Here is an 18,436-nt window from a genome sequence, read left to right as displayed (position 1 = left end):
ACAGTGACCTCTTGGTACATGGGTTGATGCTCAACCACTGAGCCACACCAGCTGGGCTCCTCTCCTTTTCTTTACCCCTTTCTTCCCTTCTCTCACCCTCCCTCTTCAGAGCAAAAAACAAACTCTTCTTTTTATTCCTTCCAGTATTTAGTAATTGTTTTGGCTTGTCTTTTGATACTTATGCCTTCAAAGTATTATCTTCTCCCATTGAATTATCAAAGAACTTTCTTACACAATGGCAGTTCCTTTTCTGAGTTCCTTTCCTTGTTAACATCTTGTGATCTCCAACCTAGATGTCCTTACTTCCTTTTCTGTGCCCAGCTACACTGATAGACTGTCTTCCCCACTCCTCAACCTCCAATCAATAGCATTTGTGTTACTTGCTTAGCTACCTAAGTTTGTCTATATACAAATGCCTTGGCTACCCTAAAGCTGAAAGTTTTTTTAATTACTTTCAGTGCCTAGTACCAGGTTTTATTTTTAGTGGGTGTTCAACAACTTCTAGAATAAATCTGACAGAATACCGAAATCTAGGAAGCCATTAATATATCCACTCAGTGACCACACAGTTAATAGAAATTGAAGCCTGTAGCTGCCGGGGTCCAACCCCAGCAGGTCCAGGGGTCCCCAAAGGTGTGGACGGAGTCGGCGAAGAAGGAATGACACGAAGACAGTGTTCAGTTGATCAGCAGCCTAGCCAGGATCTCTTGCCAGGATCTCCAGCCAAGTTCTGGTCTGGATCTCCAGCGAAGTTCTGGTTTGGATCTCCAGCCAGGTTCTGTGTCCATGTTCTCTTGCTAGGTTCTCCAGGTTCTCCAGCCAGGTTCTGTAGCCATGTTCCCTCGCCAGGTTCTTCAGCCAGGTTCTGTCCAGGTTCTCCAGCCAGGTTCAATCACCAGGTTCTAGTCAGGTTCTCTTGCCAATTTCTGTAGTCAGGTTCAGTCCAGGATCTTTTGCCATGTTCTCTCCAGCGAAGTTCTTCTGTCTGTAGGTTCTGTGTAGGTTCTGTCTTCTAAGTTCTGTGTGTAGGTTCTGTCTTCTAAGTTCTGTCTTCTAAGTTCTGTGTTCTTACATCTGTATTTATACCAGTTGATTCCAATCCTATCAATCTCTATTCCAAAGGTTAGGGCGTTTCTTATCTCCATTCCAGGGAGTAAAGATTATGTAGCTTAAGCATGATTGTTCGTAGTTAAAGTGATTAATTACCCGCCTGGCACTTAGTTAAGAGGTTTTATTCCCTCCCTAACTTCAGGGGAAAATCCCTACCTGGGGAAACAACCTTTCTCAGAGACCTTGGTTAAAACACATAGTGCCAAGAAGGTGAGCAAACATATTAAGAACAGTATGCCATATATGCCAGGTCCCTTGAAACAGCAAGCATGGACCGGCTCCCTCTTGTCTTCATATTACCCTGAGTGGAGGAAATTACTTGGCTTGAGGTTTCAAAGACATTTGCAGTTCTTTAGTAGGGAAAATATGTCAGATAGTAGCCAGGGAAAATGCATTATATAAATCCTCACCCTCAGTGAAATGTAATTCAGCCTTAACCAAAAGATATAAATAACTCAGCCTTGATTATAAATTCATGTTCAACCCATAAATGAGTGTCTAAGAGGTTTCTCTACCACAGAGGGCCAGTGGTGCTGAGTAGCTCTAGATAAAAGTTTTCTGGCAGAAAAGCTTTGTGACACCAGGTGTTGTGACAAAAGCTTTTAGGACAGCTCAGCACATGGTAAGAGCTCAAGTAGTGGCTGATGGAATGAATGGATGCAATAAGAAATGTAGAAGACCAACTCTGGTGGCAGAGGTATTGAACACTGCCTGTTGCCCACCTTTACCTGCTCCCTGGTTGTGTGTACCTTTTAGTAGAAAGAGACCTGAATGTTAATCTCTCAGCTCTACTCCCCCAAAATGTGTGACCATCATCCAGTAATTTAACTGTTCTAGCCTTGGTTTTTATCTTCTGTAAAATGAAAGACTTGGGCTAAATGACCTCTAAGGTAGATTTGAATTGCTCATATGGATATAGTTCCTTGTCTTTAGAAAGTAATGCAGGTACATGGAAATAGCCAAATGTCCTAGAGACACATAATAAGTAATTTCTTATATATATAATTTATAAGTGTATAACATATATATTAAATTTATAAATAATTCCTTCCTTACACCCACTACCAGATCTTTCTCATCGGAAGAAGACCTTTTGGATTAATTCCATTTTATTCCTCTAAATAATGTGCTTATGCCTCTATTTCTTAATTTATCAACTCTAAGCAATAACATTTACCTTAGTACTCTTCAAGGCAAAGAATTTAGTTTACTTCCTTCTCCTATATTTTAATTATAGGTATTACTCTTGTAATGATTTATATCTATTTCCTTTATTACTTTAGTAGACTTGAAACACTATTTCTTAATCCATCAATTTTAAGCAGAATTCCTGACTCCCCACTAAGTGGATTAGTGCTCCCTTTGCTTTCCTCTATTTCTCCTCCCCTTTGAATTTCCCTTCTGTCAGTTAAATCATTATGTCATCCAAAGTTTCAACATTTAAATTTTCTTTTGTAACTATGGTTTTCTGAAAATGGAAAGCCAATCAAGTATAATTATGTGAATATTATTTACTGCAAAAGTAGGCTGTGTGCTTGGCTGTGCAGAGGAACATGTAGTCCTGTCTCATCAAACCTGGGCCACTTGAAGAGGAATGCTCAAAGCAGCAAAGTCACATTGATTCTCTCAATAGCCTCCACGTGTTTCTCAAAATCAGTTCACATTTTAGCTTCAAATTATACTAAATGGCTTTCATTTTGGGGGAGCCTCAAACTTGAAATCTAGAGTGGTCATTCTCAAACTTGGCTCCACATGGAATCATCAAAGGAGCTTTAAGAAACCCTGATATTTAGAGGATCCTACATCAAGTGTTTGATTTAATTGGGCTCAGGTAATTCCAAAGAGTAGCCAAAGTTGAGGACCCTAAACCATAACATCAATCACGTCTAGTAGAGTCAAAGGTAATGAAATATACTGAGTCCTTTGAAAACAAGAGCAAAAAGTAAAACCCAACACCAACTGAAGGTTTATAGCTTATTTTATTTCCTTTTTGTCACAGCTGTCTCTTTCATAACCTACCACGCCTAAGATCATTTCATAAGATGCACTTCTCTGCCCTCAGCTTCTGAGACGTTTCACTCAGTCGTCGTTATTTGGATGGAGAGCAGATTTCGTTTTAAAGTCTATTCTTTTCTTAGGTGGAGACTCTGGGTCATGGGCAGCAGGAAGTGTGGCAAGGAAACTGCAGTGTGAAATTTCATCAAATCCTTGATATTTGGACTTAAGTTTCAATAACTGATTTTTTTTTCCCTTGTGTCTAAGAATTTAACATGTATTGTGTTTCCAGTACTTCAATCTAATTTGGTCTGAATTCCAGGGTCAGTCACAAGGTGGTTGTTCCCTTTCAGCCCTCTTCCCAAAACACCTCAAAGAGCTGGAGCCAGCCGACCTTTCTGTTTCTAGTAGGTATAGTTGGCTGTGAAGAGCGACTGGGTGGACGCAGCACCAGAAGAGCCCATGGAAGTATACTTGCCTTTGGCTGCCTGGCAGTTAGCCTAAAAAACAAGGGTGACAGAGGAGGCCGAGTTAGAACAAACACAACTATGTGCTTCAGCCTCTCATTTGAAACCAGCAACACCTTCATTTCGACATTTCCCCCCTTACATTGATTTGGCAGAATATGGAGTATTGCGGCTGATATCATTCCCCTTCTTTTGTAACATGTTATCTCCTTTATCCCAGTTTTCTGAGCATTTCTTTGGCAAGACTGAGGTTTGTGTCAGTTACTGGGAAAGTCTCTTTTTTTTATATATTTTATTGATTTTTTACAGAAAGGAAGGAAGAGGGATAGAGAGTCAGAAACATCGATGAGAGAGAAACATCGACCCGCCTCCTGCACACCCCCCACTAGGGATGTGCCCGCAACCAAGGTACATGCCCTTGACCAGAATTGAACCTGGGACCCTTGAGTCTGCAGGCCGACGCTCTATCCACTGAGCCAAACCGGTCAGGGTGGGAAAGTCTCTTTTTAGTACCAACAATAGTGCAACAGCAGTACTAGAAATTAAACTTGAGACACTTCTCACTAGTATTGGAGTGGGGATTTCAGCCTTAACAATGGGGAAGCTTGGAATACCTGTGAAAGTTGTCTGCTAAGAAATTGACTAGATATATGGCCAAGCATCAGACAAAGTACTATTTGTTATAATAAAAACACATAAATGAAAATAAAATCATTTTTAAAAATTTCCCATTTTTTACTTATATTTGACCACAAGAACATGTAATTTTATATAGTTGTTATCACAGTATCATTTGATCCCCTGTGTAAATTCCAATTAAAGTTGAGTTCAGGATTATAAAACCTATAATAATATTCAAATGCCACTCTTCAAGTCACTGTTGCTATTGTTTACTCTCTCCAGGACTTATTTCTTCACCTACAGTGATTTTCAACATGTATTTCATGAACCTAAGCAAGTGTAATAACTGGAAATCCTGTAGCTTGACCCCAGACCCTCGGGATCAGAAACTCAGTGGCCGGGGCCCAGCAATCTGGGTTTTAACAAGCCCACCAGGTGATTCAGATGTGCGCACTAGTTTGAGAACCACGTCTCAGACGATAAACTCGGCTTTCCTTCTTTGGTGTGGATTGGCCCCTGGCCCTTACTTTCACAGTCCCTCCATCATATCAGCTACATCTCAACTCAACAGCCACACGCCAGCACGGCCATACCCAGCTCTCCATCATCATAAGGTAAAGCACTACCTCTACAATCTCACACCCCTCTTATGCCCCAATTTCCCTGGGGACTTCCTTTCCTTTAGTGCTTCATGGCCAAACCTCTGGTGAACTCTTCATTTCTTGCCCAGCCTTCTCTGTGATCAGCAAGCTACATAAGGCCATCACTCAAATTCAGCACTCTACCGTCTCCTTATTAAACTTTTACTCTTTTCTCCTGCTATTCCCATTTCTGTTGACCTGAATCTTCCTGCATGCTTAAGAGAGCTGGCAGGAAATTTTAGGATCTAAGTTAATGTACCACAGACTCACTCTCATTTCAGCTGCACTTTGCCTAATAAGCTTGGCCATCACATCTGGCCAATTTCCCAGCTGATGATTTCAACAGCTATTCAAAGCTCCTCCACTGTTAAGATGGAAATACAGTGGGGCCTTGACTTACGAGTTTGATTCATTCCGAGACCAAGCTCGTTAACTCAAATTACTCTGTCAAGTCAATGCAAAAAATAGGCGGAGACAGCTGGTATCTCAAAAAACTCGTTAGTCGGGACACTCGTTAAGTCAAGGCCCTACTATATCTGTTCCTGTCTCACTCTCAACAGACACCCTCAACTGCAGTCAGCAATCAACCATTACCTCTCTTTATCTCAACAGATCCGATTTCAACCCATTCTCTCTTCTTTGATGTCTCTCCCCTTCTTTCTAAGACCAACTCTGACAACTGCGTTAACATTTAGTTTCATGTCATCCTATTTCCTCTAAGCCCTTGTCCTCTCCATGATCTCCACTCTCCTCATCTTCACTCTGTCCTCTGGCTTTCTTTTTCTAATGGGTAGAAATGATATCACTTTGTGGGTTTGATTTGCATTTCCCTGGTGATTAGAGATGCTGAAAATCTTCTCATGTATTTATTGCCATTTGAAGTGTCTATTCAAGTCCTTTGCCCATTTTTTAAACTGGGTTGTTTCCATTTTTGTTACTGGGATGGATAATAAAATCTTACCACCTATCAGATTTACAAATATGTTCATTCATTCTATGAGGTGTCTTTTCACACTCTTGATAGTGTTCTTTACATCTAAGTATGCCAAGCTCTCTCCTACTTGGCTAAGCTCTAAGCTCCCTAAAGGCAGTGGCTGATCTGCTTTATTCACCCTAGTCCTTGGCTCATAATAGGTGTTCAAAAGGAATGGTTACTAGTTGAATAAAATCATTTTTGTCCTCATTTCTCCTGGTAACCTTTCTAGGTTTTCTCCTGACAAACTTCTTGAATGTGCACTTTTTTTCTTCTCTCTCTATTGAAACTATTTTATTGAGGGTCACTAATAATCACCTATGCCCATCTCTGCCTTCTCTGAGCCTTTATTCTGAATCTCTCTGAAGTGTGTTGTTACTGACCCCTTGAAATTTTTTTCTCTTTGTTCTCAGAATCCTTGGTTCATCCTATCATATTATTGCTGCTTGTTAGAGTGGCTTCTCTTCTTCATCTTCCCAAAATGAAAGGTGTCCCGGTTCAGTCCTTATCCCTCTTATCTTTCCTCTGAAGTGTCTCTGTGGAAATTATCCTTCAATCTGTCATCAGCTATGCACACAGTGTGGATAACTCAAAACTCTCTCTAGCCCGCACCTTCCTATTGAGCTCCAATGCCACATTTTTCAAATACCCAGTGGACATTATCTGGAGATACCTTCATGGGCTGAGAAAGCAAAGTTTTCCCATATGACAGAACCAGGCCCCAAGTGTCCACTTGATCAAGTACATAAGAGGTAGTAGCATCTTACCACAGCCCGCTTCATAAAAGCCTCCTGTGTCGCCTTCTTGTTGGCAGCCTTGCCACCCCAAGCCGCCAGTGCACTGGCCTGCAGGGCCCGTCCATAAGAGAAACTTAGTTTCCAGGGCTTGGGGAGAGGGCAAAGGTTGATAGCATTGAGGTTGAGGGTAGCATCCTCTTCACTCATGCCACCAGACAAAAAGCAGATGCCTAGAAGGGGAGAAACCACTCCACTCAGTTAGTCCAGCTTGTGGACCCAGCTTGAGAAAGCAAGCAACGGGCCTAAAAGGAATGTAATGTTTCAATCTTTTCTCTGCTTGATTTGCATGGGGCTGGGTCAGGGGTATTAATTTTCCCTTGTTGAGGCTGGTTGGGCTAGGGATACAAGGGCTTTCATAAGTAAGGAGGGAGGTGAAATGTTGAGGAAAGCAATGGATCATGTGCATGTGGGCAGACTCAGGATATGTGGTATCACAGAGTGTGAGGGGAAGTGCTGCTGCCTGTGAGATGGCAGCGGTCTGTTTCATGGGTAGAAGACCCTGGACAAACAAAATGCTTGTGGAACTTCAAAGGCCAAGGGCCAAGACCCGGAGTTAGAGATGAAGGAAAGCCTTACCAGGCACAGCAGCAGGAACGGTACGGTGGAGAGCGGTGACAGTGGCCATGGCCACTTGCTCTGGAGTATACTTCTTGGTGCAGGCATGTCCAGCGGTCACCATGTTGGGCTTCAGCAGGGTGCCCTCTAGGTACACATGATGGTCGTTCAGGGCCTTGTACACAGCAGCCAGGACCTGAAGGATAAGAGATCCAAACAGATGAAACCCAGAGCCAGCCTTAGAGTCACCTGCCCTTGGCACTTTTATGCTGCACGGATGCGGGATGAAGGAATTCTCGTATGTGGCTTGGCCAAAGCTTCCCAACCAGCCCCCAGGCCTCATCAGGGCAAGGTATTGCAAACCACAGCCACTGAGCACAGCCAATCTGGCCTGTACCTGCCATCCCTACTCTAGCTGCCTACTGCATGTCTGCTGGCATGCCTGCTTCCCCTCACTCCTTCCTTCCCATCACTCCCTTTGGTCAGTGGAAACTGCATGGATTTAGTTAGTTGGGGACATCTAAATTGGCCTCCATTCTCCTTCCCCTTAGATGCTAAGTGGTCATAAACACATACATTTCAGACACAGAAGTGCTTTCAGATCTCATTTTAGTCCACCTAATTTTGTCAAGGAAAAAACTGAGGTCAGGGTACATTATGTCTCTCACTCTCTTGCCGATATACTGTGACTAATTTAGAAAGTCACAAGTAGACAAATTACTTTCTAATCGCATGTGTTTTATGTAAGCCTCATTTTATTTTAAAATTTCTTAATTTACACCTAATGGAACTGAGGCCCCACAAGTAGATACATGGATTCTCAAGGCCTAGTCTCGGTACTACAAGTCCTGTGCTTTTTTCATAAGGAGCATACCATGTACCCAAAAGTGGTAGGTTTGCTAATACCTCCTTACCTTCTCAATGCTACATAATGATGCCGACTGAGAATATTTCTCATATAGCAGCTGATATATGTTAAGTAATAGCTGTTACTTAAAAGCAAGGTTTTTCAACTAGGATTTGGACTTACCTTCTCAGTAACATATTGGCAGTGTTCCATGTCATGGTCTCCATCAGGAATTACCTCTGGTTCAACAATAGGTACCAGCCCGTTCTAAAAAGGAAAAAGGAGAGAAAGAGTGAAGCTCTGCTCACGGGGATCCTTTCCTTAAGAGATTATTCAACAGTTGAGGTTGGTATAAAATGAAGCCCTTTTGGAGAAATATCATGTAAGTGACTCAAAGGCAATGCAAAGAAATTTAATGAGATATCTAGTGAGCATGGCTTAGCCAAAAAAGAATAGTGAGATTAAAAAGAAAGAAAGGGCCATAGTCAGTTTGGCTCAGTGGATAGAGCATTGGCCTGTGGACCTAAGGGTCTCAGGTTCAATTCTGGTCAAGGTCAAGGTCAAGGGCATGTATCTTGCACATTGATATTTCTCTCTATTTTTCCCTCTCTCTTCCACTCTCTCTAAAAATCAATGGAAAATATCCTTGAGTGAGGATTTTTTTAAAAAAAATTAAAAAAGGAAGGAAGGAAGGAGAAAAGAAAGGAAGAAAAATTTTTCTGGGAATGGGGAAAAATAAAAGCAAACTCCTAATTTCTAGGTCTTATTCTAGAAACTACTCCAGCTACTTCAGAAACTAGCTGTCACCCTTTTAGAGCAGTCAAGCTTAAATCACTAAGAAAGATGCCTCTTGTGTGGGTTAAGTAAGGAATTCAAGAAGTGTTTACAATTCTGATTGGGAATCTCCAGGTGCCCACAACTCAGCACCCATACAATAAAATCAGACTAAATTGGATCCCAGAGACACGTCAACACATGTTGGAAACTTTAGCATCAAGTCTCCATCCTCCATGAAATTATGTGGACTAGATCAGAGCTATCACCCTTGACCTGGGGACCTCAGAGGATCTTGTCTTGGACATGGTGGAACACAGACAAGCAAGTGCCCTGGCCTCAAAAGCCTGACCACTTTGAAGAAGAACAGCAGTTGAGGGCATCTGCCGTTTGGGCTCCTAGCTGGCTTGTGCAGCCACATCTTTCCCTACCACACGTGGCTACAGCAGAAGCAGTGAAAATGCCACCAGGATACACTGGCGGGGGGAGAAGAGGGTTCATGTGTGGGTATAGTAAAATTAGAAAGATAGGCTCTAAAGATAGCACTCCCCTACTGTTTTTTAGCCCAAGGGGAAGCCTGAGCACCTGCTGGCAGATGCTGGCGTAGCGAGCCAGGGCGTTGGCATTTTCCTGGATAGCAAGGGCGGATGGACACTGGTTGTCAATCCTCAGCACAGCGCGCCACTTCCCAAAGTCAGCACCGTCTTTCTTATACTGAGCACAGCGCTGAGAAAGACCATCGAGCCCTGTAAGTCACAAAAGAGAGAATGGCTTCTTTGTGGCCCTGTCCCTGATCCCTGGGGCCGATAAAGGGAAGGAGTGCTCCCTTGGCTTAGCTTCCAGTCAGCAGAGCTTGAGAGCCAAAAACAACCAGACAAGTAAACATGGGTCCCAACACTGAGCCAAGAGACCTGGATTTAATAAATACGTTTTGACGCACATAAGAATAGAGGGAATGAATATTTGGTTGGTATACTTGCTGTGTTCCAGGAATGATTCTATGCATTTTGCACACCATTTCTCATTTAGTCATCATAACAACCCTAATAGTTAATATTATACTCATTTTACAGATGTGGATAACCAGGCTCCGAGAGGTTGAGTGGCTTGACTAAATTTGCATAGTGAGAGTGATGGAGCTGGGATTCAAATTCTGTGTAGCTAACCCAATGTTGTGGTTTATACTTGTCTACTTGGGCAGTGAAGTACCTAGCAAAATTATCTAAGTCATAAGTGATGGAACCAGGATTCAAACCCAGGTATGTCCAATCCCAAAGCCTGGGACCATTACTCTCTACTGCTGATGGATTTTTCTCTAAAAATAATATTCCCAGGGACAGAGTATCTTCTCTGTGCAACACACTGTGGTAAGTCCTTTATATATATTGTTTAATTTAATCTTTAAAACTATTCTGCAACGCAGATATTGTTATCCCCTAGAATGGCCACAGAACACTTAAGTGACTAACCAGAGGTCACACAGTTCTCAACTAGAGGAGCTCGGATTGAAAATCAGGTGCATGTGGCTTTAATCCCCATGTGATATTGGTAATTTATTTTCACTTACTCATTTCTAGCATATATTGGCATGATTCACATCAGTGGGCAGTATCCTTACCTTGAATGGTGGTTTCCTTGTTTGTTCCTGCAAGTGGAGCAGTTCCTTGGTCCAACTGTGAATTAAATAATTAACAAGTAATTAGCAGGTGTCAGGTATCCCAGTAAATAAAACACCAGCAGAGCCCCTGGTGCTGACTAAGTAGCTCCCATCTTTCACAAATCAAGGAGTTCAGTTAGGAAAATGGATTAGCCATCTGGAGGGACACAACAGAAAGACACAACAGTCCATAGCAGAAGGGACGTTACCTGGAAGGGACAATGTAAGAGGGTCAAGGTCAACCCTAAGAGGATGGAAAGCACAGGCCTGGAGCTTGGGAAGGAAGAAGTAATCTGATAGCACTAGGAATACTAGTATAGAGATTCTGTATAAGAGCAGCATCCCTTAAATTATTCATTCATTTATTCAAGAGGCATGGTGGAGCACCTTCGCATCGCAGGTACTGTGTTATTACAGGAGATGAAGAGAATAGGATGCAGCCTCTACTCTCCGCAGAGCAAAGGCTAAGTTCATGAGCCCGAGAGGTGGACAGTCTGGGCTCAAACGGCCTCCAATTTTGCCTTGCTGCGGGCAAGTTATGTCACCCTTGTAATTCCACTTTCTCACCTCACCTCTAAAATAAGGAGAATAACTGAGTCAGCCTCCAGAGGTTGTTAGGAGGATTAAATGAGTCCCTGGAGGTCTAAGCAGTTATTGAATACTTTACTCTTGTGCAGTATTGGAAGACCTAGTTAAAGATAGAATAGTGAGTGCTTTCATAATCACAGCTATCATGCTCTGAATAATAATTTTGTGACTGGGACTGTTTTTAAAACACATTTCCTCCTTATAAGAATCTTATGAGGTAGGTACTATTATTCCCATGTTAGAAATGAGGAAATTGAGACACTAAGAGATTTAGTACCTTGTAGAAAATGGTTGAAAGAAGAGGGCATGGGAGGAAAAGTCTAGAAGAGGATCAGTTCTCAGGGGAAGGTGTGATGGAAAGCAGATGATGAGACATGTTCCGAGTGCTGGCCCTGCCACAGCCCCTGGGCTGGGCACTTAGAGGTAAGGGGAGTGCAAGGACTCACCTTGATCCCCACCACGATGCCCTTTTCCTTAAGGATGTTTCTGAACAGCTTGCCCTGGCTGTCCTTCTGGTAGAGGGTCTCATGGAACAGGATCACGCCCCCGATGCTCTGGCTAACAGAGTTGTCCACGGTGAAGAGGATTTCACGGAACTGCCGTCGGTTCTCTTCTGTGTTCTCCACGTTGATCCTCTGCAGGCGGTTTCCCATGGTGCCTATGGGTGGGCGGGCAAAGGCAGTGTAAGGAGCCAGCCGGGCTTTCCTCCCCACGATCAGAACTCCTGCCTCTTTTTTGTCTCCTTTGGCTGCTGGGCAGGAAGAGGACGGGCTGGGCATGTCTGAGTCAGGGAAGCCACCAGTGGGTCCAGGTGGTAGCTAAGGCCCTCCAGCCTCTCCCCAGCCTCTCTGGTTCAGCCCTCAATCTGACTGTTGACTTCTCTGGCTTCTATCGTTTCCTGGTGGTGTGCGGGCCCGCCACAGCTCTCCTTTTTACCTTTTCAGGCTTACTTAGACACAAGCGCTTCCCTGTGCCAGATGTGGACACTTCCTTGCCTCTCTGCCCTTCCCTGGCTGACTTCTTATTAGCAGCAGCGGGCTGTGTATCTGACCTCATTCTGGTTACTGAATTCCTGGTCTTGCTATAGCCTGAATTCCAATGTCCTCTGGCAAGGGGCCTCAAAATGGAAGGCTGAGTCTCTGTCTTAGGTTTTCAGAAATCTGCCAACTGGAATGACAGGACCCCCAAAGGTCTCTGCTTCCTAAGCCTTCTGCTCCCACTCCTGTGTGCATAAGCCTTTACTCGTCTGAGAGGAAAGAAAACATGGATATCAAGGTGCCTTTGCGAAGTGTAGAAACAAGAGTATGCTTGTTGTATGATGCTTCTCGCACTCACCTACAGACTCATCGGCAGCCAGGATCCCCTTCCCATTAGCAACGATGCGCTGGGCGATTTCTGAGAGCTCCTTCTTCTGGTCTGCGGTGAGGGCTGGGAATTTGTGGGCCATGGTGACAGGTCTGGAAAAGAGTGCAGGAGAGTCCTGAACAAAACTGAGGGTGGATCGGATGGACTCATGACTAAGGCAGCTGGGTGTGCAGTCTAGCCCTACAGGCCCTCCGCCATTTCTGGCCCATTTCTACAAGTGCACAAACAAATGAGGTCTGGGAGGGAGGGTGTTTCCCCCTTAGCCTAAGTAGTTGCAGGTAGCCATAATGGATGAAGGGGGGAGGGTACATGTTCATGGTGATGCTAAATAGAATGCCTTCCAGGGCACCTTTGGGATGACTGTTCCTGAGACTGAACCAGCTAGTTCACACATCGCATCTGACAGGTAGATGGCACTGCAGTAATTGATTCTCTACTTTATGGATTTCTGGTGCCATCAGGTACCCTAGATGGCTTGAGGCAAGGACAGTGAGGCTTTTGGCCTGTGTGGCCATTCTCTACTTTGTTCTGTTAGTCTATAGCCCACCAGACTATTCTCCAGGCAATACTCTTGAGAGGAGAGACCACCACTTGGACTTGAAGCTAACATTTCTTCAGCGTTGGGATCTACAAGGTGGAGTGCAAGCTTCCTTTTATCCTGTATTCAAACACCTATGAGACCACTTGAGGCCAATAGGTAGAGTTTTTCCTAAGTGCCTCTGGGCTGGAAATTCCCAGGGTCCAAGGGTGCTGAAGTCATGGGGTAATCCCTGTCCCAATAATTCTCAGTTTCACTGCTTTAGTGAAGGGAGATTGGCAGTGGGCCTCTGAAGGGGATCACTGCACCTGTTCAGCTGCCACTTTGACTAGTCTTAAAAAATGCAACCTCACAGGGCTCTTTTTATCTTATATGTTATAAAGTGATTTTGCATAGGATGAGCTATCCAAAAGGACAAACCATAGTGAAGATTATCTTGAGCCATTTCCTATCCAATCCTATGGCCTCCTCTCCCCCTCATACACTCATACACAAATAGTGCAATAATAGTAGCAAATTATCACTGACTGCCAAGCACTCTGCGACTTGCTTTGCATGCACTATATAATTTATGCCTCACAATAATCCCAGAAGGCAGCTGGAATTCCCTCCTTCCCATATAAAGAAAGAATATAAGAGTGTTTGATTTGTCCAAAGACAAATAGCTAATAAGACACAAAGTTGGGATAAGGGACAGTACTCCTTTATTTCAAGGAAAGAGTGAGCTTGGTGAAAGGAATCAGCCTTAGATGGCTCTAATGTCCTTGAGGACACCCTCAGAATACTTGGTGATGATACCCTCAAGGTACCCCAAATCCTTGGACTGTAGATCATTATCCCCACACCACTGACATTACCAATTCATAAGCATCTGACACACACACACACACACACACGTTTGCTGCTAGTAGAGCAAATAGACCTGGTTCAAGGACAAGCTCTGCCTCCCCTGGTTGGGACCATGGGCAAAGCGGTAGTTTCTGAGTCTGAGTTTATTATGGATTAAATGGCAGTAATATCTGCTCTGGTTGTCTCGTTGCCAAATGGATCACCTGTGACCCACAAGCACTCTACTCGTTGTGTTCGCTCAAAATAAATTTGTCCAATTGCGTGATAAACATGAAGATACTTTATAAAGCATTATGAAAATGTAAGCTATTATTATTATTTCTTTTTTGACTGTTTAAAATAGAACTACCTAAGGGACTTCCATGTTTCTATTTGTCACCAAGCTATTTTCTTCAGGCCGAGTGTGCTGACTCAACCAGAAAAACCAAGAGAGGAAAGGTCGAAGCAGCCCAAATCTGTTTATGGGAAGTTAAACTTCTACTGAAGGTTTAAAGGTCTGTACCACATCAGCGCAAATGTTACCCGTCTGTTAATCATAAATCAGGGTCACAGGCCAACGTCCACCACCGGGGACAGGAGGCCGGCGGGAGTGGGAATGACAGAGCGTGATCTCTCTGACCCTGGCCTCTGCTCACTGAGGTCTCAAGTCAATATTTTTTAAAAAATAGATTTTATTGATTTTTTACAGAGAGGAAGGGAGAGGGATAGAGTTAGAAACAATGAGAGAGAACCACCGATCAGCTGCCTCCTGCACACTCCCTACTGGGGATGTGCCCGCAACCAAGGTACATGCCCTTGACCAGAATCGAACCTGGGACCCTTGAGTCCACAGGCTGATGCTCTATCCACTGAGCCAAACCGGTTAGGGCTCAAGTCAACATTTTTTAAAGTGCGATCGGAAGTTGTTCACATTATATTATTAAGTGAAAAAAATCCAGTTTCAGAGAATCATGCAATACATAATATCACTCTTTTAAAATTAAAAACATGGTATACACACATACTGTCTGTATGTCTATATAAACAAGGAAGAACCACCCTGGGGCTACCCCTAGGGAATGAGATGGGGTGGAATGACTCATATTTCCCTGTTTAAACGTTTTCATGTTGGATTTCTTACTAAACAGGGTTACACATTACTTAATTTATTATATATAATAAATTAACAGGTGATATATGTCTAAATCTGGGAGAAGGTTGTGAGTTTGTACATATATGAACAGAAGGTAACCACGGAAAAGCAGAGCTGCAAGTGACCTCGGAGCACCCTGTATCAGCCCTGCCAACGTGAGAAACGAGGAGACAGAGGCCCAGGAAGAATATGTCTGATGCCCCTTCTAAGTTGTGATGTTTAGGCTTATAAATCACATCCTATTGGTGTACGACTTGGAATCCCAATTTCCAATCCTTCTCAGCAAAATAACAGAAGGAACCCTACAGTGCGACTCTTTCTGCCTCCCTAGGAGAGGTTCTATGGAAAGATAATTTATGGAATATGAATATTCAACTTCTGGAGAAATATAAGGCAGTGGAGAGTCCATTTGCTTCTCCATGTGCAAGGCAGTTGGATTTTCAAGAAGACAGACACCAGGGGCTTATTCTTTGGAAGCCTGTGCTGGCCAGGCACTGGGAGCAGCACTTTTATGTACGGATGGAAGATGCTCACAGCCTCATCCCCCATCCCAATGCCACCGTGGCAAGACAGTGGGATGCTCTGCCAGCCTGAACCCCGATACCTGTGAACACACGTGCAGCAGCCCAGAGAGAGGGTTGCTCTTTCCTCTAAACTGGCAAGGAACTCCTAGCAGCTACACTCCATTCCCTGGCCTGGTACCTCAGGTCCAGCCTGGGCTGGGTCTTCCCCAGAGACACCTTGGCCAAAACAATGATGGCAGCAGGGTCCCCACTGGCTAATGGAGCCCCAGGCCACCATTTAGAGTCAAGTTTATTTTAAAAGGCAACATATCTTCACAACATGCCTGTTTGGGTTTTATTTTGCTTGTTTTTTTTCAGAGAGTGGAACAAATACACCTAAATACATTGGTTCCAAATATCTTAAGCTGTAGCGCCTTCGAGGTGCTTGGTGCCAGTAGGAAAGACTGTAGACAGCATCAAACCAGTGGAAGGTTTGAGACTTTATAATCAGATGACAATGCTGCTCTGTGAGGTCTCCAAGCCTGTTCCACTTTCTCATCTGAGCAGTGGATGAAGGCCAAGGGCAACACACGTCAGAGTCCATTTCTGTGACAAAGAAACTGCAGTGCTAACACTGGTCCGTGTGGGAAGAGAATGAAGGAAGTGACAGAAGGTGACAGATACGTAAATAAATCATCAAAATAAGCAGTGGTTGTGGAAAGAGTAGAAATGAGCCGGCATCTCAAAAACTGAGTAGAACCTAACCCAATGGGTGCATTCAAGTTGTCTTTCCCAGGCCAAGACTCAAAAGAGCCCTCAAACAGGTAACACTGGTAACAGCAGCAATCTTGAGCAGTTTGCTGCCAGGAAAGGTGTGAGGAAAAACAAACGTTTCAGCAGATCATGGTGTTTTCAGCCACCATCCTGTTTTTCCTGAAAACAAAAGCAAACAAACTTTCCCCTCCACAAGCTTTCATTAACCCCTTAATCCCGGGTGCTGTCCAAGTAGACAAAAGAAGTTCTTTTACTTACAATGTGTGAGCAGAGCGTCCTCTTAGAGATCAGAAGCCGTGGGTGAGGCAGCAGCTGCCAAATAGGACGAATCTTTGGGAACACTCAGCTTTTATAGATTTCTCATCCAAGTTGTGTGGTGTGTGTGTGTGTGTTTTTTTCCTTTTGCCCTCCCCTTCCCGCCTTGGCCTGGTGGGGAGGTTCTTATCGAATACCTCTGATTGGCTCATAAACAGCCAGTCCTCATAATCATGCTCACATACTCATTGTACGCATAGGATGTTAAAGCTACAAGGGCTCTCTGCAGACCATGTAGTTCTTACTCCAGACTCTTCAATTGCCGGGTGAAGACACCAAGGCACAGAGGATTAGGGGATTTCCTCTACGTCAAACAGCTAATGCATGACTGAGCTCTAGAATTCACGAAGGGAAGTTGGGAAGAATGTTAGCTTAGCTCCATCACTTAAAAAATACACGACCTTGGTCAAGGTGGTCTTTATTTCTTTGAGCCTTACTTTTCCCCTCTGTAAAGTGGAATCACAACTTTACCAGAGCATTCTGTAGGTTTGTAAAGCACCTGCTGGATGCATTCCTTTTGGGCACCCCTTCCTTGTGCCCCAAAACCACGCTGGGCTCCCTAGGGTTTTTAATGCCGAACACACTGTCTTTATTTTCATTCTTTCTCAAATTTTACAGTTTTGTCTTAAAGCTGGTAAAGACTAGAATAAAACTCAAAGTGACTGATCTAAGCCATCATCTCCCCTTGATATGGCACTGCCCGGGTATGGGTCCATTCCACAGCTTTTCTCGTGAGCATTAAAGCAAAATCCAAATCAAGAGAAGGTAAATAAAAATAGTATGTGCTTCCTGAAATAATGAATGAAGCAAATAGATCTTATGGGGAAATCTAAAAACAATGAAATGACCCTGATCCTGGGGAAGTATACATTCTCAGGAATATATTTCTTTGGGATAATTCATAAAGTGGGGGGAGGTGGAGTCAAAGTGCTCAATGGTATTGAGCGTGACATTAGAATTTATGAGTGAACAAGTACAATGTCAATGAAATGAAGGAAAAAGTATCGGAGAACTAGGGTGTCTAAATAGCGTTTAGGGTCAGATAGGTTCTAAAAGTGGGTAGTGTGAAACACCGACTGTGATTATTAAAGGAAATTGAATGTTCAAAACACAAAATCGAGGCTCATTTGTCTGGGGAAGCCTTGGCCACGGCCTGGTCTAAGGATAGTGGAGGGCGAGGCCAGGTAAAGCTCCCATCAGCACTCCTGAATCCACTTGCTGCCCAAAGGCATACTTTCTCCACCGGGTGCTCATTCAAGCACCTCGTGCTTGATTGATCAGGTCAAGATGACCCAATCTGGGGAGGTTTCATCAGGTTTTATTTTGTCAAAGAAGAACGGAGGAAGTAGAGGTGGACGGTGGTGAAAGAACGAAGCGTGGGGTGAGTAACAGATGTTGGGGTCAGGACTGGGTGGTTGGAATTGTGACTAAAGCATTCCGCCCGCTGAGAGCTGCATGGTAAAAACAATTTCACTTATGCTACTAATACTAATTATTCTTGTTATGATCATGACAACAATAATAATAGCTAGTTTTCTTAGGTCCTATGATGCATTGAGTTCTTTTTATAGATATCTCCAATCTGAGCCCCTCTCTGAAATTGCCTGTTTTCTGGCTAAGGAAACTCTGGTTCAGAGAAGGCGAGTAACTTGCCTAGAGTCCCAAGACGGGCACACAGCGAGTCTGACTCGCTCTGACTCAGTGGTCCACCGCAGAGCTGCTTACATTTGGGTCACCAAAGACTGCATAGATTAGCAATTTCCCTCTCCTCCCAGCACTGCATAACCTTGGGCGCTAAACCTTCATTAATCAGGGAAGAATGACTTGCGTAGGCAGACCCAGGTGGCCCCGCTCCTGCTGGGCGTCGTTTCACGTGAACAGCAGACTGGCCAAGCACGTCAGAGGGCATGGTGCGCCCGCCCCCGACTGCTGCCA

General features: G+C 43.9%; 1 protein-coding gene across 1 annotated transcript; it reads right to left on the bottom strand.

Moving 5' to 3' along the window:
* Positions 1-3,070: 3,070 nt before the first annotated feature.
* Positions 3,071-16,585, bottom strand: ALDOB (aldolase, fructose-bisphosphate B). The gene is made up of 9 exons (XM_036330175.1): positions 16,445-16,585; positions 12,361-12,482; positions 11,472-11,683; positions 10,399-10,453; positions 9,366-9,526; positions 8,190-8,273; positions 7,181-7,355; positions 6,575-6,774; positions 3,071-3,605 (listed from the first exon to the last, which is right to left on the bottom strand). Exons 2-9 carry the CDS (start codon positions 12,470-12,472, stop codon positions 3,510-3,512), a joined length of 1,095 nt encoding a protein of 364 aa, XP_036186068.1. The 5' UTR covers positions 12,473-12,482; positions 16,445-16,585; the 3' UTR covers positions 3,071-3,509.
* Between the last annotated feature and the right edge of the window lie 1,851 nt (positions 16,586-18,436).

Source organism: Myotis myotis, unplaced genomic scaffold (assembly GCF_014108235.1).
Source record: "Myotis myotis isolate mMyoMyo1 unplaced genomic scaffold, mMyoMyo1.p scaffold_m19_p_12, whole genome shotgun sequence".
Taxonomy (NCBI): Eukaryota; Metazoa; Chordata; class Mammalia; order Chiroptera; family Vespertilionidae; genus Myotis; species Myotis myotis.
Note: the sequence above shows the minus strand (reverse complement) of the source record. Positions and strands in the feature narration are given on the sequence as shown.

Bases quoted from the DNA above. Each gene is read 5' to 3' on its own strand.
- ALDOB (XM_036330175.1), bottom strand. From the start codon at position 12,472: ATGGCCCACAAATTCCCAGCCCTCACCGCAGACCAGAAGAAGGAGCTC. The intron at 11,684-12,360 runs GTGAGTGCGAGA...GCCCACCCATAG, and splicing joins GGCTGCCGATGAGTCTGTAG to GCACCATGGGAAACCGCCTG. The intron at 3,606-6,574 runs GTAAGATGCTAC...CTTGTTTTTTAG, and splicing joins CTTTTATGAAGCGGGCTGTG to GCTAACTGCCAGGCAGCCAA.